The sequence below is a fragment of the Sander lucioperca genome, chromosome 22 (assembly GCF_008315115.2).
Source record: "Sander lucioperca isolate FBNREF2018 chromosome 22, SLUC_FBN_1.2, whole genome shotgun sequence".
Taxonomy (NCBI): Eukaryota; Metazoa; Chordata; class Actinopteri; order Perciformes; family Percidae; genus Sander; species Sander lucioperca.
In genome coordinates this window covers 8,582,436-8,607,685 of record NC_050194.1, presented here as the reverse complement: position 1 = coordinate 8,607,685, position 25,250 = coordinate 8,582,436, and the positions used below count along the sequence as shown (strand labels likewise).

Genomic DNA, 25,250 nt, shown 5'->3' with positions numbered 1-25,250 from the left:
GGATTTCTGAGGACTATGGTTAACTGCTACTCAGATCTCTGCAGGATAAATCCAGACAGCTAGCCTGACTATCTGTCCAATCTGAGTTTTCTGTTGCACGGCTAAACCAACCTTTGAACGTACACATGTTCCACCAAAATATGTTCCTTCCGGAGGCTATTTTGCAGCGGCACCGTTGCTCTGTGCGGCGCTTAGCACCGCCCAAGAAGATTGGGATTGGTTTAAAGATTTTGCCAATTAACCAGAGCACGTTTTTCTCCCATCCCGGAATGCTGTGTGGACTAGCCAGACCATACTCTGCAGGGCTGTGGAGGAAGGTCTGGCAATGAGAGAATACGTTGCTACTAACTGGTTGACCAGCGTCGTCAAGTAGCCTTCTAGCTGCTGCAGTGTTGCCAGGTTCGTTTAAAAATATCAGCCAGAAAAGAATATGAATAACGAAAAAAATATGGAAAAATGTGAGCACTATGAACAAACAGACCAAAATATCCAAAATCCATTGGCAACATTTCTTGGCTGCACAATTCCCCCCCCCCACCCCATAGCATACAAAGACTGTACACATAGTCGCACATTTCTGTAAGAATGAATGAGTTATGAAAGTAACAATTGAAATCCATACACATAACAGCAATAACAATTATTTTTCATTTACATATGTATTTCACAACTGAAATTGCAAGAGGGACAGCGGCTCAGGCCCTTTAATGGACCACCCGGCACGGGACATTTAAGGGACTTTCCCCTTTCTCAAAAATTATTGACTGCTAGAAGTGCTTTCTATAATAGAACGGAACCCTCTTGTTTCATGCCATAAAGCAAACGCAGAGTAGAGGCAGTCTCTTTGCTGATGATTTGTTTTTTTACATTTAATATGGTCTACTCATTACTAATGTAGGTTTAAAATGCTTCGCATAACAGCTTGATACCTAAACTAAACAATCTGTGTATAAAAAAGGTAAAGAGCTCAAATTAAATTTCACACATCAGTATGATAGTCATGATCACAAGTATTAAAAAACAGTTATATGATATCCTGTACATAAACAGTGCACAGTGCCATTTGGCAGCTTACATTAGGTGCAATAGTTTCTATACAAACGTGTTGATAAGATCTAATTATTTCTATTACTTTAACCAGATTGATTTAACATTCAACATATTTGTGTCTATGTTCTTCTTGTTTCAACAAGACAGGTATTTCCAAACTACAAAGCTCCAGGGCACGAAATTAAAATGACATTTAAAAATATGTACATCACGCTGATGGGGGAAAAAAAGGATTAAACGGGCTGTGAAGTAAACATACAAAAGGTATGTGTGTGTGTGTGTGTGTGTGTGTGTGTGTGTGTGTACATGCATTTGTATGTGCAAGCATGTAGATAGGAGTTATATATTACATTCACAGTTGCAGAGGATAGGTGGGTTGGTAGAGAGAGAGAGACAGGGAGAGAAAGCAAATTGGCCATACCTTTGATACCAACCTGTTAGGTAAATGTGTTGATACAAACAATGACAAATGTCATAATTCCCAGACACACCCAGTTATTTACTACTCTAATACAATGTACCTGTTCTCTCTCACACACGCATACACACACATAGGATGTGGTCTACGTGCGGCAGCAGCCGACAGTCCTCATTTCTTTGTCGACGTACTGCTGCAGCTGAAACTTAGGCTCATCGGGCTCCTTCATGGTCCTGTGCTTCAGTTCTCTGAGAGAGAGAGAAAGAGAATACGCATGAGGCGGTGCTAACCCTAACTAACAATAGGTGGAGGCAAAGGCAGAATTCAAATAGCACTGGGTTTTTTGCATTATAGAATATTACAACAGCATGTCATAGCAGTCAAATATTTAATGAATGCACTTTATTAAAAAGACGTGAAGCATACTGGATTTTCACATTAGAAACACTATCTCCCAAAGGCCTGAATGATGTGTTCAACCTAAATATCATGTTGTAATATATTTTCCTTTTAAGTTTCATGTACTTTTTTTATTGTCTTCATCATTAAATTATGTATTTGAACTGATCAGATTGTATATTTGAAGTCAGATTTCTAATATCTGTTAATGGAGAATGGTTGTCAATATTCTGACTGCGTTAAAAGAGAGCTGACATTACCTCTGTTTGTTACTCACAGATGATGGAATGTTTTTGTGAACGAATTACGTCACCTGTGAGCAGATTCTGACTGGTTCAGAGTAGTGAACCAAACTACTTGAGCACACAATTCAATGTGAAGTGTAAATTCACCTGAGGAAGGTCTGTGTGACCGAAACGTTGTGAAATAAAGTATTTGCATGCGTAATGGACAGTGTGCTAGCCTAGAAATCTAGACGCACCCTAGCGGCAGCAAATTTAATTTGCAGCCAGGGGGGGGTCTAGGCACTCTCCGTTGGCTTGTGAGCTGGAAAAACCAAACTCTAGTCAGGCCAATCACATCGTGTATAGAGTCGGTGGGCGGGCTTATGGCTGCTGGGAACAGCGGTCTTCTGGAAGACTTGGAGTTAAGCTTTTCTTTGAGAAAAGAAAGGCACTGAAATCATTCTTAAAGGAAGATGTGTTCGGAGTTTTGCCGACCGGATACGGCAAAAGTTTAATCTATCAACTAGCTCTGCTACCTTCTTCGTTGCTCTGCCTGGTTTTAGCGCTATCCTATTGCGTGCAGAGGGAATTTGAAAGACAACCATTTATCCCGCCCTGGGATTGAGCCCTGTCAATGGTGAGTTCCCAGACCCAACATCTTGATGTGGGTCTGGCTTGTCATGCTAATAGTGTGCGGGACTTCTTCAACAAGTGTAACTAGTAACCTTTACCGACGCACCTGCCCCAAAAAAAGAAGTGTGCAAAAGCGCTTTTTGAATCAAATACTTAAGTTTATTAACATGCTCTGTCCCTATGAAAAAAAAAAAAAAAAAAAAAAGGAGGACATGTCACTTCAGCATAATGGCATATTTTCCAAAGCCTTCCATTGTTTTTAGCTAAATGAATGTGAAATTCCCAGCCTGATCTCACAGAAATACGTGAAATGCCAAAGACCTCGTTACACCCTATTAAATGGGTGGCGGCAAATGTGCCAGCACCATAGAAACACGGCCAACGGAAAGTCAGTTAGGAACCTTTGTCGTGGTGGACACTCAAATTCCCTGGTTCAACACAGCACAGTAGAGAGAGAGAAAGCATATTGGCCATACCTTTGATACCAACACGTTCTCATGCCCAACTCGTTAAATACTGATGCTTGGTCAGTGGCTTTCAGCGTCAGATACCAATGTAAAAAAAAATAAATAAATAAAAAGAAATCACCCTTTAGCGTCTGTATTGAACGCACCGGGAAGATGTCCCAAGAGCGTCAAATAGGACTTTCACCCAGGAGACCGGGGTGGATGGAGAAGCCAATCAAACACGGGACTTTCAACCAGATGACCACAGTTTGTGTCCGGTGTGAAAGCAAAAGTCAAAGTTTAGTTATTTCAACTTACGTACGTGACTTACCTTGTGGTTGTGTTGCCTAAACCTAAATCATTTCTGTGGCGCACGTACCAACCCGTTCTCATTCCCAACTCGTAAAATACGGACGCTTGATCAGTGGCTCTCAGCATCGGCTACCGACACAAAAATCACCCTTAAGCGGCTGTATGGAACCCACCGAGCAGATCAGCAGCTTGACCGCGGCGCTGTAAAATGACGTAGTATTAGGAGCGACAACGGTGGCGAGTAGTATGAAAGACCGAAAATCCGCGTAAGCAGGTTGGACGGGGTGGTGGATGGGTCAAACACAGGACTTTCACCCAAGAGACCGGGGTTCATGTCTCGTTCTTGTCCTGCGTGTCACTAAAAACGTACATTTTGTAACCCCACAAACCATCTTTTCCTAAACCTAACTCTCCCGTTCTTGTGCCGCATGTCAGTTAAATGTACATCCCAACCCAGGGCCTCAAATAGTGACGCTAAGAGTCCCGACCAAGGGTGCCTATATATGACGCCAAAGGGCTAGACACTTGGAGACTTTTTGCGTCAGTAACAAATGCCAAAGGCACCTGACCAAGCGTCGCTTTGCACGTACAGTACAGAACGTGCCACCATGGAATGTGGTGTTAAGAGATTGTGGTCATTTCACATATTTCTGTGAAATTGGGTTGGAAATTTCAGGCTGCAACAGATTTCCACTCCAGAAAAAAAAAAAAGTCTTAAAGTTCTTTGATACTTGATTGAGATAGTCACTGTATCAATGTGTTGCAGCTGCAAGTCGGTACTATTTCAAAACTGTTTGGTGCACACAGTTGATGCATTCCAGGAGTTTAGCAAGAGGAAACCCCAAACTGTGAATTTGTAATTAAATAGGTGTTAATTGTTTTGCCATCAGCTTCAAATAGGTTCATCAATTAGTGTTAATTGCTTCCCCATTGCTTGTTTGTCAGTTTCATTATCTTTATAATCTGGTTCAACCACATGTGTTTGAACAGTTCTCGTTAAATGACAGATGGGTAAAGATCCAAATATGGAAAAACGGCTCTACTCCGACAGGCCAATGTACAAAAGGATTGCACGCTAAACCTGCACAAATAAGAAAAAGATAAAGCTTGTAATTCTCAAAGCCCCTGCACAGGGTGAAATGCATCCCTAACTGTACCGCAAGCAAAATGGTGGTTCAGTGCTCCTGTGCTATTTTCATGTATTTACATAAGGTAATATGCATACGTTTGGCGCAAATGGCATCTTTCTATGCAAATAAGCCTCGTCCAGTTTAAAAAGATCAGCGCTAATAGCCACACACAGTCACAGTGAAATAATAAACATCTTCAGACAGTTGGTGGTAATAAAGCACATTTATAAGGCGGGGTCCTCTGCCTCAAATCATCTTCTTTTACATCCTGAAGGTGCATTTGAAAACAAACGGGACAGACTGGGATATTAAATCTCTGAATTTTAAATCCCTTGCCTGAAGTTTTGAGCAATGCCTCTGCACCTCGAGCTTGCTTATTTATTTATTTATACATTGTTCTGCCTACTGTGTTCTTGGCGCAACGGCCAACATTTACTCTTTGCCACACGGATATTTGCAATCAGATTCATTGTACCCCAATGCAAAACGTTACGGGCAGGTTTGCGCTGTATTATCATTAGCGCAATATATTTTGTGAATCAGATTTTGAGATGGGGCAGATAGCGGTGGCAAGTGATGCGCAATTTATGGGCGGGCGCAATCCATTCTTTGTGAATTTGCCTGTGAGTGTTGTCCTAAATGTGTGATTCATAAAAGTAAATTCATTAAACCCCAGAGAATGGACATTGGGCCCAAGATCCTAAAGTTGCCAAAGGTACAAAATGTTGAATTTTGGTGAAATGTGTACTAAGTATTTCCATTAAATGAACTGGTGCAGCCGTAAAAACAAACATGGGTTTTAATATTTACTAAATGTAAACATCAAAAGACATCTTAACAGAGAGTATGTATGTATGTATACATATATACACACACTGACATTTTTACAAAGTACAATTATTGGCTTTTTGGTCTAAAGTAAGATGAGAAGATAGCCCATATACCACTCCCATATCTGGCAAATAAATATGAAGCTACAGCCAGAAGAACTTTATGCTGAAGTCTTAATTAGCTCATAAGAGCTGACAGAATGTGACTTAGAATATTAGAGAAACTTGCATTATCTTTCACTGTCCTACACCAAAATGTACATAGAACAATTAAGGCACATCAAAGATGCATAATGCCAGGGGTTTTCAGTGATTCAATATCACAGAAGCCAAGGAAAAGTGTAATTAGAAAGTTAGAAAAGTTAGAAATTAGAAAATTGACCGATGAGGTGCTAGAGAAGTTTGGAGAGCAGATAAAAAAGAGCAAGTTGTAAAAACTGAAAAGGTGTTATCATGAGCTAGAGGACAGCAACAAGAAAAGAGCTGGTCTCAGTTTCTGTATATTCACCCCGTTGTGTGCCACACTGTCCAGCTATTCTTGGAAACACCCCAACATGGCAGCCTGTTACAATAACGAGGCTATGAACGTTAAACAACTCCACACAAACTGTCTCGTCACTACACATTTAGAAAATAGCATCCTCATTATTAAGAAATATAAAGAGAAGCACAACAATACTATAAGATGTGCTGCTGTCAAAGATAAACATTTGGCTTAGATACTGATCTATTATTCATTTTTATTTCAGGTTTATTTGTCAGGGACAATGCACACTAATAAAAACAAAAATAAAAATGTGCCAGAATTAGCCTGGAGGCTATTTTACATCCGCTGTCCCTGTTAACAGCTCAATTTATAGTGGTGTGCCTGTCTATTCGAATGCTTAAGTTTGACATTTTTCCATTATCATACCATGGCCATAGGGAACAATTGCCAATGCATGTCACGTCAAGAAATAAATCCTAATAACCCTCCTCTCCCCTATTATTACCAGACTTATTTTAAAGATAAGAGCATTGGCTATCTTGCTCTTAGCTTTTAAACGTGTCTCAGCTTGACTCCTGTCTGGTGAGGTATGGTGTGATTACTTGATGTTTTACTTTTGTGATAAAGCCATTGAAAGGGTTATCTGTGGCATACTAAAAGCAGCAAAAGAGAGAGAATTGTCATACTGACTCGTGAACGTTAGTTACACAGCAATATCCATCTAAAGTTTGCTATCATTTAGCAGTGGTGGAATGTAATTATGTACATTTACTCAAGTAATGTACTTAAGTACAAATCTGAGGTACTTGTACGTTATTTGAGTCTTTTCCTGACACTTTCTACTTCTACTCCGCTACATTTCAGAGAGAAAAGTTGTACTTTTACTCCACTAGATTAATCTAACAGCTTTAGTTACTTTACAAAGTAAGATTTCACACAAAAACACATGTAGTTTCTAAAACATGATGTATTCTAAAATAAAACTACCCAACAATATACAGGCCTACAAGTCCAGCTAAAAAAAGATTAGCCGATTCAACACTTAGTTGATTGACAGAACTGTTTGGATCGTTTCCAGTTACTAAAATTACTTAAAGTACTTTTACTTTTAATACTTTAAGTAAATTTCCTGATGATACTTGCATACTTTTACTTATGTAACATTTTAATGCAGGACTTATACTTGTAAGTATTTTAACAGTGTGGAATTGGTACTTTTACTTAAAGCTATAGTGCGTAGTTTCTGTCTCCCCCATGAGGAATGAGAAAAAACATGATGGACTCTTCAGAACAGGTCATTATCTTCACTCGAGCTTCTGCGCAGGAAAGTCACCGGACGCCACAATCTTCTGAACATAGCCATACTGAGAAATACAGAGAGAGTTGTGTGGAGCTGATAGTCTTGATTAGCTTTGTAGTAACTAATTTGGCAACGGCTTGAATGTAACGTACGTTCAATAATATCAAAAAGTTACGCACTAAAGCTTTAAGTAAAGGATCTGAATACTTCTTCCACCACTGTTATTCAGTGTGTTTACATGCACAGCAGTAACGGGGGTACGGTCTTAAGTGAATAACCGGGTGATGCCAGTTCTCCCCGTGTGCATGAAGGGAAGAATGGGAAACATTACGGGAGTGACTACCTCTGGTACATTAGGTGGTGCTCCACCAATGTACAACTGGTCAGAAGAAGGCTTTAAATCTTCAGGTTGAGCTTTGTCAAAATCACAACAAATGAAAAGATGTGTCTCCTCGTCCGTCTAGAAATGGGTCTTCTTGATAGTACTTGCCATGACGAAGTCCTCAGTGGGTTTAAAGGTTTAAAGCTATTGTTATTGCTGTTTTTTTTAGCTGTTGCTTCCAACTGCTCTCTTGTATTTCTGAGTCAAAAACCTCTGCAGCGGAGTGGGGAAGTTATAACCTACAGAGCATGCGAGCTAAGGTTAAGGTGTAAACATGCATGAATACCTCGGTTACTAAAGGACTTACCTAGGTCTGTTAACCGGGGTATGACAACTCTGATTTAGCCAGGGTAAGGTGTTTACATGGCATTTGAGAAACCGGGGTATTTTCTTAACCCGAATATAAATCGGGTTTTTAAACTGCATGTAAAATGCACTGCATTGGTTTATATTAGCCACCATAATCAAGTAAAACTATTGGGCATAACCTCAGTGTATTGAACTGAGGAGGGGTGTGTTTATGCTAAGATTTGTAAGAGGAAGATTGTGTAACGGCTTCTCTCAAAAGTTACATATTCTTTAAAAGATAAAGTTTAAAACATATTCTAAAAAAACACTGTGGTGTTGTGTGTGTGACTCACTTGGCCACTGCAGTGAAGGCCAGCTCCACATTCAGTCCAGATTTAGCACTCGTCTCCATGAAGGGCACTCCAAACTCCTGCACAGAGAAACATCTATTATTAAAGTGTGTGTGTGTGTGTGTGTGTGTGTGTGTGTGTGTGTGTGTGTGTGTGTGTGTGTGTGTGTGTGTGTGTGTGTTGTGTTTGTGATATGGACTTGGCACTCTTGTATGTCCGACGCTGACAGGAACAATTAGGTTCAAGATTAATTACGGTTTTGTCACGTTTTCAGAATTAGCAGGTTAGGACCCAAATGGCAGAAGAAATGAGGAGGTAAGAGAGAGAGTTGCAATGATTTCATAATAAAACATAAACTTACAGTCCAAGTAAGCAGGCAGTAATCCAAAAAAAACAGGGAGGAAAACCAGGAACATTTGGAAACAGAGCACTAGGCACAGGCAGAAAGCCTTGACACAAAGCAGGACCACAAACTGACAGCAGACAAAGGGAGCACACCGACTAAATACACAAGGTAGCGAGGGTCGTAACGAGAAACAGGTGACACGAGGGCTGATGAACAGGTGAAACACATCAGGGCGGGGCAGACAATCAGAAAGGTGGGAAAACACACAAGGCAGGAAGTAAAACAAGACATGACACATGGGAAGTGACCCTACAAAGTAAAACAGGAACTAAACAAAACCCAGGACCATATTAATGAGAGTGTTGTCTTGCTTTGGAGGAATGTGTGTTTGCTCTCCTGGGAAATAATCCACAAACAGATACTCATGAGTATATATATAATAGTATTATAATGGCCAAAGTTCATATTCATAAGTGTAAATTCACTGGAAGGAAACCATGCTTTGCCTTTAGCAATGAGTTCAAACAATACATTCATTCAATTCAACACTCCCTTAACAAAGCATTTAATACTGTAACAGCTTGTACAGTGTTAAACATTTTAACATATATCTTTAGCTCCCCAGTGTTAAAACTGTGATATTGTTTTTTCTTTTTTGTGCACTTTATAGGTTTACAAAGTGAAATATCCCAAAATCCACCCCAAAGGGACTTACCATCTCCAACAGAAAACACTGTTCACAAACTGCTCCAAACAGCTCTATTGTAGTCCAGCCTTTACTTCCGTGACGAACGTGCGTCACTTTCTAACACACGTTATAATGCTCGCCTAGCTGCTAGCGTGGCACACCCTCATACTCTGCTTCTGACTGGCTAATAGTCCTTACCTAGGTACTTCGCATGTAAAAGTATGTAAGTATCATCAGGAAAATGTACTTAAAGTATTAAAAGTAAAAGTACTAACTAGGGCTGCACAATTAAACGAATTTTAATCACGATCACAATTTTGGCTTCCCACGATCAAATTCACGTGAACGAGTGATATTTAAAATGCTTCATTCAGTTCATAGAACGCTCTGTATCAAAGTTTTTTTTTTCTCCAAAGCTCCGTAAACCACTCTCTGATCGCGTGCCTCCATGAGCCAATCAGAGTTGTTCCCTGCACCGCGCAGTTTAGTTTAGCTGTAGACAGTCACAGAGGACAGAGTAACGTGAGGAAAATTCCACAACAGGTAGCAGTCGGTCATAAGTCGTCACAAGGTTTACCAGTTTACCAGTAAATGCAACATTTTGTCCTGTCTGTGTTGTTTTTCAGACAGCAGTGACCAGTGCTAGTTTGAGTCTTTTAGCTCATAGCTTTAGCGGCAGGCTGTTGTACGTCCCGCTGTTGGAATCCTCTACAGTGAAATACAGTCACACTACACCGTTTAGCTGTCAGCATTTTAGCCGTGTTTAATCCAGTTACTACTGTAGCTAACGGTAGGCTTACATTACCTGCTGTGTAACGTGTTATTAGTGTTTACTAGCGTGACATGCAGCGATGTTTCTTTTGCCTGTAACGTCTGTTTTGGAGCATCAGAGCGCAACGCAGACATTTATGTGGCACCGTAATCCGAGTTGCTATTTCGTCCGGTAAATACCAGGCACCAGTGCCCTATTGGCATCGGATTTTAACATGCGCCGTTAACATGAATAGAAAATTGCGTTGTCTGTATCTTTTCACGGCAAACGCGCATGTGTGAAAAGCGGTCGCACAACAGCTGATATGGCATACTCCTTCATAGTATCCTTCAACAAAGGAGGAATGTAGCACAATATGGATGTGAAAGCAGTTATAATTAGCCTATGTGACAATAAAATTTGTCTTGGTTAAAATCAACAAATAATAGTGATAATTAATCGTGATCAATATATTGATCAAAATAATCGTGATTATCATTTTGGCCATAATCGTGCATCCCTAGTACTAACCTCTAAATACAATTATGAACCTGAAAATGAGCATAATATGAGCACTTTAATGTTTTGTTTTTTTAACCTTTATTTTACCACGGAAAAATCACATTGAGATTAAAATCTCTTTTACAAGTGAGACCTGGCCAAGAAGGCAGCACATAAAAATACACTTTAACATACAATAAATAACAGACAGACAGGGATGGACAGCAATAATAAATAAGAAAATAAAAACAGAAAATCACATTTTAAAAACAAGTGCAAACATGTTGATATAGTTGATGTAGGCGGGACTTGAATTCAGTATGTGAAATTAAAACCTGCAATTTTAGCTGATTTTGTAACTCATTCCATGAAGTTGGAGCACTGTAACAAAAAGCAGTTTTTCCAAACTCTGTTTTAGTTTGTGGAACATCATACAGTATTTATCTACTTGATCTTAGATTATGTTCTGATCTACTAGATGTTAAGAGTGTAGTTAAATATGAAGGAGTATGTCCTGTTATTGATTTATACACAAAGGTCAACCAATGTTTGAGCCTTCTTGTGTTGAGTGAGGGCCAACCTACCATTTCATACAATACACAATGATGGGTAGAGTACTTGGCATGGGTTGTAAATCTCAATGCTGAGTGATACACAGAATCCAAAGATTTCAACAGGGACATTGTGGAGTGTCTATAAAACACATCTCCATAATCTAAAATTGGCAAGAAGGTAGATTCAACCAATTTTTTCTTGACTTTCTGTGTGAAGCAGGAACTGTTTCTGAAGTAAAAGCCCAACTTTAATTTCGATTTAATGACTAACTGCTCAATATGCAATTTAAAAGACATGTCTTTCTCCAATATAAATCCCAGGTATTTGTACGAGGGAACTAGTTCTATTGGCCTGCCCTGTAATGTGTGGAGATGAGGCAGGAAAGGTCCATGCTTACGGGTTCTGTTAAAAAACATATATTTAGTTTTCTTATCATTAAGAACTAGCTTTAATGCATGTAAATTGAGCTGAATAATTTCAAATGCTTTTTGTAGCTTTAAAATTGTCTCAGCAGGTGATTTTGCAGAACAGTAGATAATGGTATCATCAGCATACATGTGTATATTGGCATTCATAACATTTTCACTGAGGTTATTAATATATATTGTAAAAAGCAAGGGCCCCAAAATAGAACCCTGTGGCACACCAGAGTTAACAGTAAGTTTCTCAGACATGTAGTCATTTAGAAGAACACGTTGACATCTGTTATTTAAATAGCTACTGACCCAACCAATAGCAGCATCAGAGAGGCCAATGCAAGCCAACCGTGATAATAAGATAACATGATTGACTGCATCAAAGGCTTTTGTTAGATCAATAAATAACGCAGCACATGATTTACGATCATCTAAAGCACTAATTATATCATTAAGTACTTTCATAGTAGCGGTGGCAGTACTACGATTTTTTCTAAAGCCAGATTGAAAGACAGATAGAATGTTATTATCAACAAGAAACTGTTTTAATTGCTCACTGACAATAGATATACAATAGCAGATTTCCAATCTTCAGGAACAATATTCTGTATAAATTTAAAATACATGTCAAAGGGTCAGCAATGATTTCTGCTGCAAATTTTAAAAATATATCTTCAATCTCATCAGGCCCTGCAGATTTACGAGTATCCAAATTTTTCAAGGTCATTAAGACCTCATGACTCGTAATAGGCGTAAAATTGAATCTAGGACTATATTCTCCCATTGAGTTAGATACATTCAAAAGATGTTGATCAGAAGATCCATTGAATATAGATCCAGCTGACACAAAATGCTTGTTAAAGCAATTTACCATCTCGGTTCTATCGGTTATTTGCCTTTCATTTATTGTTAATTGGTTCGGGAAACCACTTGATGATTGAGTAGGGGAAAGTTTTCCAGAACTTAGTTGGGTTATTTAAATTTCTTGATGTTTCATTAAGATAAAAATTCAGATTTCGCCTTGCGAACTAGGGCTGTGCATCTATTTCTCAGGGCTCTAAAAACCACCCTGTCCTTATCTTGGCCAGTTTTTCTAGCTCTGGCCCAGGCTGAATTCCTTTCATGAAAAAGTTTTGACAATTTCTCGGTGAACCAAGGATTATCACAGCCCTTCACTCTAAATTTCTTAATTGGTGCATGTTTATTTATCACCTTTAAAAATATTGTATGGAAATACTGCCAAGCAGAATTCACTTCAGATATTAAAACCAATTTATCCCAGTCACATGCAGACACATCATGCAAAAAACCTTGAATATCAAAGTTCTTAAAACTCCTTTTTTTTTAAATAATTCTAGGTTTTACTTTTGGAATCTTACAATTTTGTATAGCTGCTACAGCACAGTGATCACTGACGTCATCTGGAAAAATTCCTATGTGGGTGAATTTATGGGGTTTATTTGTTAGAATGACATCAATAAGAGTGGATTTGCTTGGGTTCTTAAGATTAAGTCTTGTATGTGTGTCTATGATTTGAGTTAAGTTCACTGAATCACAATATTCTTTAAACTGGTTTGACACTGGTGACAACCAATCCCAGTTTTGAAGTTTTTCAATTTGAAGTGTTCTCTCTTATATGAGTTTTATACTTGCACTATGTATGTAGACAGAACATTTCAGGATATTTTGCTTGTATCGAGTGTTTCAAAAATTATATCTTGTTCTGTTTGCAAGAAATAAAGATCACAATATGACACAAGTGTTGTCTTTTCCTGGTTTTAAAGGCTGCATTACATTAAAGTAATGTAGCTTTCTGAACTTACCAGAGTGTTCTAGCGGGATTTTTTTGTGCCTTTACTCACTTATATATCCACATTACTTATAATTATTTATTTAAAATCTCATTTTGTAAATATCTTGTGAAAGCACCAATTTGATATATTAATATATATATATATATATATATATATATATATATATATATATATATATATATATATATAATATATAAATATATTGTTATATTTGATTTTCTCCATATCGCCCCAGCTCTAGTTTAAAGTACCAGGAGAGGGATGGGAGGGTTGATAATGAATACCAATAATTTTACCCTCATTTTGATGGATGCAGAGATTTCTGGCTTTTAAAAACAATTTTTCTCTCCAGAGAAAGAAAATAGTGTGTAATTAATGAAAGATGCTCCCAGGTGTAGTTATCTCATTCTGTGTGTGTGTGTGTGTGTGTGTGTGTGTGTGTGTGTGTGTGTACACAAATCAATATTCCAGCTTCTCCATACCACTACTGTTTGCATTTACTCTAACACGCCTCTCAGAGCTTATATGAGCGAACCGGCTTGGAAAATTAAGTTAGCAAGCCCCCCTCATTTATTCTGAACAACAACATTATGTGCCTCCATTATTACGTAATTACACAAACTAATCAAGACACAGCAGCTACATGGTTTCAGGGTCCACGTGTTTGCGTGGGCAGAGCACATCAAGTCGTTTATCCTTGTTACATGTGTCAAAATGAATGTGTGTGTGTGCATTGTGAAGCTCACCTTTGCCAGCTTCTCTCCCTCCTCTCGCTTCACCATCCTGTCATGTGTCGAGTCAACCTAGAACACATTGGACGCACAATATCAATTTAGAAACTGTAGCTCACACTGACACACTGTGTTTGGAGAGTGGGTAATGGTTATCAGGGAATTCACAGCTTTTTGCTGTCCATGTTTGACACTACATCACTTTTCCTCTCTTACGGCATACATTTCAATACCTAGTCATTTTTCATGTTTTACCAGCTACTTTAACATTATTTGAATTTTTGGTTTGGATTTTCATGACCACCTCCCCTGAAAAATAATATAATAATATAATAATTTGGACATAAATGTCACATAAATAAGATGTAGGAGATGTTGATTAAAGCTGCTAAATAGCTTTTTGTATTCACTAGGATTCAGGGGAGCTCCATAACAAGCTAAGAATACATCATCTGGCATTTGATCGCCTTACAAAGCTGTTATGGCTAACTTGCTAGCAAATAGTTGCCTATGTACAGCTTTAATAGACGTGGAAAAACATGACAATTAATTTGGAGCCTTAACCTTATGAGCAATATCCCCCCCTATTTTAGCTCTGCTTTGGTCTCCACCAACTTGAGAAAAATATGTGAGCTTTTTAGGCTGCTGAATTTAAATGCCCAACTTCCTTTACCAGCTAGTCGTTAACTTTGTCTGCCTGCTGTTTGGTGGTCAGGGGGCGTACAGTCGGCTAACAGAGCTTTTTCGTTGAAAACAGCAGCCTGCTGTGGCTTCAAACAAGGTTGAGGAGCAACATTGTCAAAGTTGATATTAAGGACGTGTTAGCAAACATTGCCGATTTACACATTCAGAAGCTACAGAGCAACAGCATTTATTTTTAGTTGTGTTTCAGGCCGCCAAATCTCATTTGTTGTGTTTTACTCACCATCAACGCCTAAGTCTCATCTCATCAGCTTTAGATAGCTCTTCAGCTAAACATTCACCCATTTTTAGCAACTAGTTGCCGTAACCTTTTGCCATTTAGAGCTGAACAGGTTGCGTATACTGAATTCGTCAGAGCTTATTTACGGAAAACAGCTAACTGCTGAGACTGGAACCAAGGTTGACAAGAGAGCTGGTGAAGCAAAATGGTACAGTCGAAAACCGAAAGCTTAAAGGCTCTGACACACCAACCCGACGGGTGACCGTCGGCAGAAAAGGTAGTCGGACTGATCAGTCGGCTCCCCGAGGTCAAAAAAGTGCCTCGGAACACATGAAGCGACGCCAACTTGAGCGTACGTTCTGCACGTGCGCAAGATGTAATATGTCTCCATAAGAGCAGGCGGCGCTAATCTGTATTGCTGCCCAAAAAATTTTAACCAGAAATGACGGAACATCTCTCTACACCTAGTAAACACAGAGCATGCTGTCGTCAGTCATTGTTTTCATCAGAGAGTGTTGATAGTAGTCAAGAAGGATCGTTGTTGTCATTACTCGCTGAACGGAAGAAAATACGATGGCTAGTAATAAGAAGATACTGGCGTTGTCAGCTTGTGCACTATTCGCTACTCAAGGGCTAGCACTCCACCAATCAGATTGGTCATTGAGTCCGACTGCCCACTGGCTGATTCAACAAGTCAAATCGGCCAAAATGAACGCCGACGGCTCCTCCGACTGACGACGGCACGGAACACACCGAACAGACTGTCGCCGACCTCGCCAGACTGTCCGACGGCCGATAATCCAGTTGGTGCGTCAGCGCCTTAATGATGCTAAGCTCCATAGAACTGAGTGGAACTGTAGAGTTGGGTGATAATTCTCTGTGGGTGGCCTCTGTTCATATTACACATAGTCATTTGATACATTGTTAACAAAAAATATCAAATAGTGATTAGTTAAGCTTTGATAAATTGATCTATTGTCACTCTTCCAACAGGATAGCCTATTTGTTGAAATGACCAGTAAACACTTTTTTGTTTGTAAACAAAATTTGAATGTGGACATTTGAAAATCCAGTCTGCAATACATATAAAGTAGCTACATCTCTTTCCCTCCTTCCAGACACATCCATAAATCCATCGCTACACTCCGATTCTCTGATATCTCCCTCTATGATCCCTCCTTTTCCACCCTCTATGAGTCCATCTGTCCATCCATCTTCCAGTATTGGCAACAAGGTCTCACCTTGTTGCCCAGCAGCATGACGACCACGTCCTGCTGAGCGTACTCATGGATCTCTGTCAGCCATGCCTGGAGACGGAAAGAGCACAGAGTGGTGAAGAAATCCAAAAAATGGGAAAGGAAGGAAGGGAAAGGAGAGAGTACGGAGGAGATAGGCACGATACAGGGGAGGGATTGGAGATATATAGTGGTGACAAAGGAGATGGATGGATCCACAGAGAGGGAGAGAGTGAGAAGGACAAAAGATTCATTTATTGTTCACTGGGTGCAGTTTGTCTTTTCCTCCCTTATTCCCTGTAGATCCCCTCTTCACCCTTCTTCTCCCCCCCTGCATCTCTATCCATCCATCTTCTTCCAATTATAGGCCAGTAGTATACTGGCTCTCTTTTAACCTGACTTGGTTAAAACACCCATAATGTCTCTGGGGGTCTTTGGTACTCTGATTCTCTTCTCACATGCACTTTTCATAGAAATCTTGAAGGTAGTTCACTACAGCAAAGACACAAAATTTTAAAAATGACCAGTGATGTCACTGAGCAGAACTTTTTTTTTTTTAAATGGTTGCAGTCCTTCCAGACCTGATTCGTATTGGACAGGTCAGTCTTCACTGTAGTTCATTTAATTTCATCCACAGAAAACAAACAAATGAATGTGCCTGGAAATATTCCAGTACACTGATTAAAGGTAATACAATTATGATAGGCTCTTTGTGTATGTGGGAACAACACATGTAGATGTGACATTCCTGGGAGGTTGTAATAGACAGATATTATGCATAAACAACATTTGTTGAACAATGAGACTGACCTGCTTATCAAAGCAATCAATGGTAACATCATCGATACGTGATCAGCCACATTAATATTGTTGGCTTTTATTAGCTTATCACAAATACATCAATATCTGCTTATGTCCAACTATTAGCAACAGGAACTTGCAGCACATACATGCCAAAGCCAAATAAAAATGGCAGAATTAGATAAAACGTATGCAATTGTGCAAAAAGTTTTTAACGCTCACTTGAGGTGGATTATGCCTTTGACGAAAAAGAGTTGATGAACTAAATAGGATATGGAAATGCCTTTGCTGAATAAGTTTTAAAGTAGCGTACATTTGTCTTAGTCGGACAGCATGAAACATGGCCAATACTGCCAGACATGAAAGAACAATTACAACTATTAATACAAATTCCTAAATACCTCTGTCCATTTTTCTCTCATTGATGGGTTAGATGGCCAAGGCGTCATTTTTGTTTCTGGTTCGCAACCTCTACTTCTTGTACTCTGTTTACTGGTGGCTACAGCCATACATAAAGTGTAACCCATTCGAGCTGCGCTATATGAGGAAAATATGTGATTTGCGATATTACGTTGTTGAATATTGTGATATTACTTGACATAAATAAACAGATGTTAAAGTGTACTTGGTTCTGTCTTTCTGCTGCTTTCAGTATTCTGCTAATATACAATAAATTGCTTGTTGAATTTAAAACAAATGAAAGGAAATCATTTCCATCATTCTTTTATTGAACAAAGTGAACATTGAATTGATTATAAAAAGGCATCACTAATAAAATAATGAGAGTTTAAAGACATTTTAAAGTGCAGTTTCCTACAGATTTTTTCTTTCAACTAACTAAAAAAAATCTCTGAGTGTTTGAGGCACTTAATTTGCTTAATTTTTGTGACATTTCAAAAGTTCGCTTAAAATCCACTTGGCAATTGAACGGAAACACCACTAGAGGGGTAAATGTCCCCTGGTGAAATGTAGTCTGACTGCATCTTTAGTCTGCATTCAGACACATTTTTGTCTCCAATAAACTCCAAGGACGCAGCTGCTGCGCCAAAGCAGGGGGCTCCAACAAAACAATGCATCAAAGTTTGAACGCTGTATTTCTACTGGTTACCTCACGATCATTGTGACAAAAGATGAAAAAATTTCAATGTCAAATTACAAAATGAATTATTCCAAAGTGCAACTTGAGTAAATGCCTTCACAATGGGATACTCAAAACTCTCCACTATAATCCAGACTAATAAAATTCATTCAAATAAAAATTTCATGTAGTTAAAAGATACAAAAAGTGGAAGGGCATGTGAAAAAAACACCAACTATTTAGCTCCAACCCCCCAAAAAATATCTACATGTAGTTTGACATTGTGCCCGTGTCTTGTTATACTGACCATCTGTCAGTAGTAAAAATAGGAATATATATGCAGGCTACAATAATTCACATTACAGCCGAGTAGCTGCCCTACTTTAATGTTTCTAATTAGCCCAGATGATTATGGAAATCATTTCAGCTATGGTAATTACTGCCCATTAACATTCTCTGGGCAGATATTGTATTGTGTGTGCATTTGTATGTGATTCAATCTAAATCCAATCTTACTTCCAACCATTGTACATTAAGAATCCTGAAAAGTTAGAATTCATTTTCACATAGTAAAGATACTAAAGAATGAGCCACAGAAAATCACAGGATTAGTATTTTGAATTTGTGTAATGTTACAGCCTGCGTGAAGGACAGAGATTCTGCTGCTAAGCCTGGGTAAGAGTCAGATGGAGGTACTTGAAATGAAATGGAGAGCTTATGCAACAGTGAAGTCAGCGTTTAAGAGAGGTTCAAGATTGTGTCAGAACACTTCTACAGTTTGAGGGAGGAGAACAGGAAGGTTAGGATGTTATGACAGAGAAAAAAGGACATTTCATCAGTATTACAATTGTATTCAGGAAGCTGTAAAAAGATGTCCTTCACAAAAATGTGTAACTATTTAGACAATTATCACATCATGCTGTTTTTGTTGAGACCCTAAGCGTAACATTCTTTGCAAGAAAACCAATCATACATGTTATGAATGTATTGCCTTATATGAAGGGTTATAACAAATTATAAAGGATGGCACACTCAATTGCTACTGTCGGTCATGGATCATGGAAAGTGAAAATTAAATCTGTCACGGGGTTGTTGGATTTAAAAAGATTTATTAAAAGCTTCTTTTTTCACATTTTTATTACAGCAATATGTTGATATTTATATCACAATAGGCTGTATATTATTTGGAGCAAACAGGTAGTTCTAGACCTATGTAAAATCAGACATTAAGCACCCCCATGTAGCCAAAATGGCATGATCATCCTTTCATAACTGGAGAAAAAAAGTGATCCATAATACATTTTCATTTCTATGTTACAAGCTGTCAGCCAGTCGAAATGGCAGCGTTTTGGACGGAGGCTCAACGAGCGCCCGCGAGCACTGTAATGTGGTTGAGCGAGCTAGAGAGTGACTGAAGAAAGCGAGCGTCGTTAGAACAAAGCAGTGAATCAGAGGAATAAAACGTTTTCGCTGTTTCATCTCTACTAGAAATGCAGCTGTAGCAAGTATCTCACTATAACTAACGTTATTCACATTCATATTTAGACGCAACAAATGATATATCCAGCTACTAAAAAAAGCCTAAAAGTCGAAAGTTAGAACGAAAGTACAAAGAGTCGTGCTATGAAGATCATACACCGTCTCGTCTGCAGGTTTCAGAACGTTGCAGACCGGCTCGTCTAAGCAGCTGCAAGTTTGAACTCATCTCGTCATGAATGTTTGGTCTGAACTTGGCTTTACTCCTCTGTGAGGATTTGACTGTGAAATCAGCCGTCGAATCAGTATCTTTCGATCGAATATTCTACTATTCAGGGTTACCCCTAGATGGCATAGAACTATTTTGCAACTCCATCCTTATGTTTTTCAGTGTAGAATTAAGCAAAATGTGGGACATTTCACACTTATGCTCCAAACCCTAATCGTGTGAACAGCTGTTAGACTTGGATCTCTGAGCCTTTCCCTTAAAAAAATCTGATGGGATTTTTAAATGATTTGGCTCCCAAACCTGAGCGATCAGGCTTTAAATCTCTCCATGTTCCACAAAGCTATACTTTACCTCTCTGCTGAGCCGGTCTCTGCGCTTTCCCATTGTGAGCAAATCTCTCAGTCTACTTCAGATTAAAAGAATACAAATCCTCCTCCGGCTCTTCAGACATTCCCACCCCATTTCTGAAATCTTGTATTACTGTAGACCTTATAATCTCCCTTTTAAAAAACACCGGTCAAATATGGCAGCTTGGTCAGTGGCCCTTAGTGTCTTATACTGATGCACAATGCACCCTTTAGCTTCTGTACTACGTGCTAGGCTTTGGACCGCGGTGCTGTGAGATGACGTAGAGTGCTGTGAGATGATGCTAAAGAGTGCAAAAGTCTACATAGGGAGGAGGTCTGGGTGGATGGATGGGCCAAAAAAAACACAGGACTTTGACCACTGTTCATGTCCAAAAAGTCAAGGTTGACTTATTTTAACTTAACTTACATTGTGTACCGTACTTATAAACGTACTTATTGTAACCCAAACCACAATCTTTTCTAAACCTAACAAAGTAGTGTTGTTGCCTAAACTTAACTTGCACATTTTAAAATGACGTGCCGCCAAGATGTCCTGACCAAGCGTCAGGGAAGCCTGTCTACAAACCAAATGATTACAAGTTTCAGGAAATGCAGCTAACGTATGTAATGACGACAGGACGTAGTTATGTCATTTATAGTTCAATAGTGCGCTTGGATATCTGCAGTGTGAAACCAGAACTTCTCAGATCAAATGTATGCAATGTAAAAAAAAAACCATGAACCTTGGCGTGGACCTTGATTCAGATTTTCAGGTGAGAAAAGGCTGCTAAGAGTGATAATGTGCACATAAATAAAACCAGAAAGAAAGGTGGAAACCAGCTGGGCAGACAGCTGCTGTTAACATGTCAAGCATCAATGAGCACATATTGATCGCTTCTGACTTGCAGGGAGCAGGGGGGTAAATTTATTTTATTGCTATTGAGTGAAACAGCAAAAGAAAGGTCAGGTCTCTCTTACAGTTACACACATACTGTACAATTTACAGTACACACATTTCCTTGTGCCTCCCTCGATCTCTCTCGGAGTGCATCATCAGACGAATACCACTCGGATCAGCGGTAATCCCTCCCCTCGTCTACAGGTTTACAGTATTTTGCGCTCCCTCCTCGGGGGTTTACATCACTTCATTACACAGAGATTAATGTACAGGGCGCTCACCTAGCAGCCCCGACTCTTTGACAGTATGCGAACCTGCCAATTAATCACACAGCCTTGGAAGATCTCAGCGGCCTGTGGGTGGATTATGAGGAAGTGAAAGCAGGAACGTGGCTTCTGTGCTGAAAGTGATCAAACTTCAAAAGGCTCGCTGTCGACACTGAGCTTTAGAAGTTAAACAGCATGTGGCAGCATGGGAGGAGGACACGTGCATATGTGTACAGTGGCACTCGGAAGTTTATGAACCCACGTTAAAGTTGACTAAAAAGAGGAATAAAAAAATCATCTTTTGGAAATTGATCTTAATGCCTTAATTACAAAAAAACAGGAAAAATCCAACCTTTAAGGACACCAATTTTCTTTGTGAATGAATAATGTATTGTAAATAAATAAATATTCTTCCTTAAAATACAGGGGGCATAAGTAAGTACACCCCTATGTTAAATTCCCATAGAGGCAGATTTTTATTTTTAAAGGCCAGTTATTTCATGGATCCAGGATACTATGCATCCTGATAAAGTTCCCTTGGCCTTTGGAATTAAAATAGCCCCACATCATCACATACCCTTCACCATACCTAGATATTGACATGGGGTACTTTTCCATAAAATCATCTCTCAATGCAAATCAAACCAGCTATTAGGCTAACTGAAATAAAACCATGCCAGTCTCTAGGTATGGTGAAGGCTATGTGATGATGAGGGGCTATTTTAATTCCAAAGGCCAAGGGAACTTTATCAGGTTGCATAGTATCCTGGATCCATGAAATAACTGGCCTTTAAAAATGTAATTCTGCCTGCCTCTATGGGAATTTAACATAGGGGTGTACTTACTTATGGCTCCTGTATTTTAAGGAAGAACATTTATTTATGATACATTATTCATTCAAAGAAAATTGGTGTCCTTAAAGGTTGGATTTTTCCTCATTTTTTTAAATTAAGGCATTAAGATCAATTTCCAAAAGATGATTTTTTTATTCCTCTTTTTAGTCAACTTTAGCATGGGTTCATAAACGTATGAGTGCCACTGTATGTGGGTCTACATGTGATAGCTTGTGACATGCAGTCCGATTTCCAGCTTCGGTGCAGCTTTCGGTTGACCCTTTTGACTGTGTCCAACCACCACATTTTGTACAAAGGGAGACTGAATGGCTGTAGGTTTATAAAGGGGCTACTAAACTTAATCAATTTGCTGGGTGCTTATTTTTAGCCATCAGAAAACAACCATGGCAGTATCGTAACAACCGGAAATTGCGTTTGAGTCTGAGCCCCGTTCATTCCCATCAAAGTTGATCAGTGCCGCATGAAGCCATCATGGAGCCAAAACAGTGTATACAATTGCCTGGATGACCTGCACTGCTTCCGCACTCTCTGGCCGATACAGCAGGTGCACTAGAGACTTCAGCTGGCCGGCTACTTCCGGTTTAGCAAATCTTTAGAACCAAATGGATAAAATTCTGATAGTGAAACGGGTGGATTTCGCAGAGGTTGTGACGCTCGAAAAACAGACTTGTCTTTCACCATGTAAGTCTATGGGTAAATGTCAGATGGCATCAAGTGACGGGCTGGGAGTTATGGTAGTAAGTGTAAGGGAGTAAGTAGTTCCACTGTTTGGTCACTACGTTCAATTTGCTTTACAGCCCGGTACTTCCTGAGGGCCAGCAAACAACTTAGAAATGTGACAAGAGTGCAACCTATGCCAAGTAAAAACGTTTTATCAAATCAATTATAGACAGTGTTTGCAGCGGTCACTGGAGTCACTAGAAAATGTCACATCCTAATTTGCATAGTTGCTACAGCTCTCTGGACGTTGTGGGTTTCTTCAAAACAGATTAGCTCATTAGTAGTACCAATGTGTCTCCAAATGCCCCACAAGTCAAGAAATAAACCTTGCTCCCACTGATTTCAAAAAGTTTCTTCTACAGTCTTTGAGGCTGTACATTGGTTGTGTGTTGAGCTAAATGCTAACAACAGCATGCTAGCATGCACACAATATTAATGCTAACATGCTGGTGCATCATGTTTACTTTGGTAAAACCATTTTTTGGATTTCGATTCCAACCTGAAGCCCTTTGCTGCATGTCGTCCACCCTCCCTTTCCCCACGTTCCTGTCTACAGCTGTGTGACGGGGCGCATGGCTGCCGTCACGCTAGCGATGCGCTACCTATTTTTCTCTCAGAGACTGAATGTAAATGTTGCCTGCATAGGTTTATTTAGCGTGTTCATATGTTCTGTTAATTACCACACACTGTTGTCAAATAATCTGTAAACCTAGTCATTTATCAAATTCCTCAGTTATCCTGTAGCTTTCTTGTGTACACATTTAACATTTAACATCTAATACTGCAGTGATTTAAATGCTATAGCAACATCCATCAATACATAATTTTCTATTGTTTAAAACCCTACAGTTTATTTCACAAACATGTTCAGTTACAATAATCACACAACACTTGTTCCTTTGTTAACTAGTGTCGTTTATTGAGTTTAAAAGCTAACAGAGGGTAACATGATTTGTCTTACCAGCATGTGCTCTCTTTGTTCTAAAGGAAAGTTTGCCGCAATCCTCGGGTTTAAATGGGTCTATGACTTCCGGGGTAACAGGAAGTTAACCGGCATTTTAAGTATTACATTTTGTAGCCATCAAGATGTCTTGGGGCTTTGTCTAATTTGAATGTGAATCATATAAATGATATGCTATAAATGTCTAGCTTCGTAGATATATTAATTTTGGCTGTATGTAGCCGTTTCTGTCTCTTCACCTGAGACACCCCTGCATTGTATTGTGTTGGTATGTTCCATGCTTCAGGCTATATAGAGTGGCAGTAGTATTTGCTCAGGAAGAGCTGTTGGAACACCTGAGGGAGTAGGACGTAAGTCTGTTGCATATCCTCAGAGTGAGGACTTGAGTTAAGGTCTAATTAGTGAACAGTTGAATATTTATATTATCTTATTGTTTTGACTCCCAAGTCAATTTGTTATTTCCTTGAAAGTATATATTTTTCTGTTTTCTTTAATTGTTTTGTTAATTTTTATTTCACGATTTGCCTCATTTGGCCTTAATTGGGGTAAACAATAAAAATCCCATCTTGTCAACTTCATCTCCGACTCATCCTGAGTGTTTACAACTGCTCACGACTACTCATCTACATCTACCCTTGACAAGCTGTCCTATCAATTAAAAGGCAAAAAAGCCCCAAAAATGATCTTTAGAAAATTAAATAAAGAAACCTCATCATGGCGCAACAGGGATCGCAACAACGTTTCCCCTAATAAACTATGTTGTGGTTACTCAGACCTCACTGTGGACAGTTTTCTTTTGTAAATATGTATTTGGTCAAAAACTGGGCTAGGTTTCAAGTTCAAACACTTTATTGTCATTGTGTAACACAACGAGATTACTTTGTGACAGCCCAAGGGTACGCTAAAAGTGATAAAATACATGTTCGATAGTACTGGAACAATTAAATAAATATAAATAAGTCTAATAATAATAAAATAAATGTAAGTTTATCTAGAATCACATATACTATAAAATAACATGAGATAATATTTTAAATGAGCTGAAAATATTAGATAAAAGTTAAGTACTGAAATATATAAATGTATATGATATTTATATACAGTATGAATAAAAGCTAACATTATATAAGTAGGAGCTAACCATAAGTGCACAAGTTGTGTTACAGCATCAGGATTTCTTATTGCCACATGGTTATATTGCACAGTAGAAATAAATAAGCTGCGTGGGAGAATAAGTTCTCTTATGATTTAGTGGACTCCCTTTTTAATGAACAGGCCAGAGGTTTCTCGTGAACACTTACATCTAAATGTACACTTACATCACTACATCTACTTTCCCATGCTGGTCTTACTTCACGTTTTTCTAAAAGTACAGCTGTTAACCAACCCTGACTAGTGTGTGTGTGTGTGTG

General features: G+C 38.9%; 1 protein-coding gene across 4 annotated transcripts in view; it reads right to left on the bottom strand.

Annotated features, from left to right (window-relative positions):
• Window positions 1–858: 858 nt before the first annotated feature.
• The window catches only part of LOC116046887 (ras-related protein Rab-26), a 132,956-nt gene continuing 108,564 nt past the window's right edge, over window positions 859–25,250 (bottom strand). For 3 of the 4 annotated variants that reach the window (XM_035997491.1, XM_035997490.1, XM_031295359.2), the window contains 4 exons: window positions 16,215–16,280; window positions 14,067–14,123; window positions 8,253–8,329; window positions 859–1,716 (listed from right to left, as the gene is read on the bottom strand). In XM_035997491.1, coding sequence (XP_035853384.1) covers window positions 1,614–1,716; window positions 8,253–8,329; window positions 14,067–14,123; window positions 16,215–16,280 — 303 coding nt within the window. In that variant the 3' untranslated portion in view covers window positions 859–1,613. The remainder of the gene's footprint in view (window positions 1,717–8,252; window positions 8,330–14,066; window positions 14,124–16,214; window positions 16,281–25,250) is intronic. The other variant, XM_031295360.2, reaches the window with a different exon arrangement.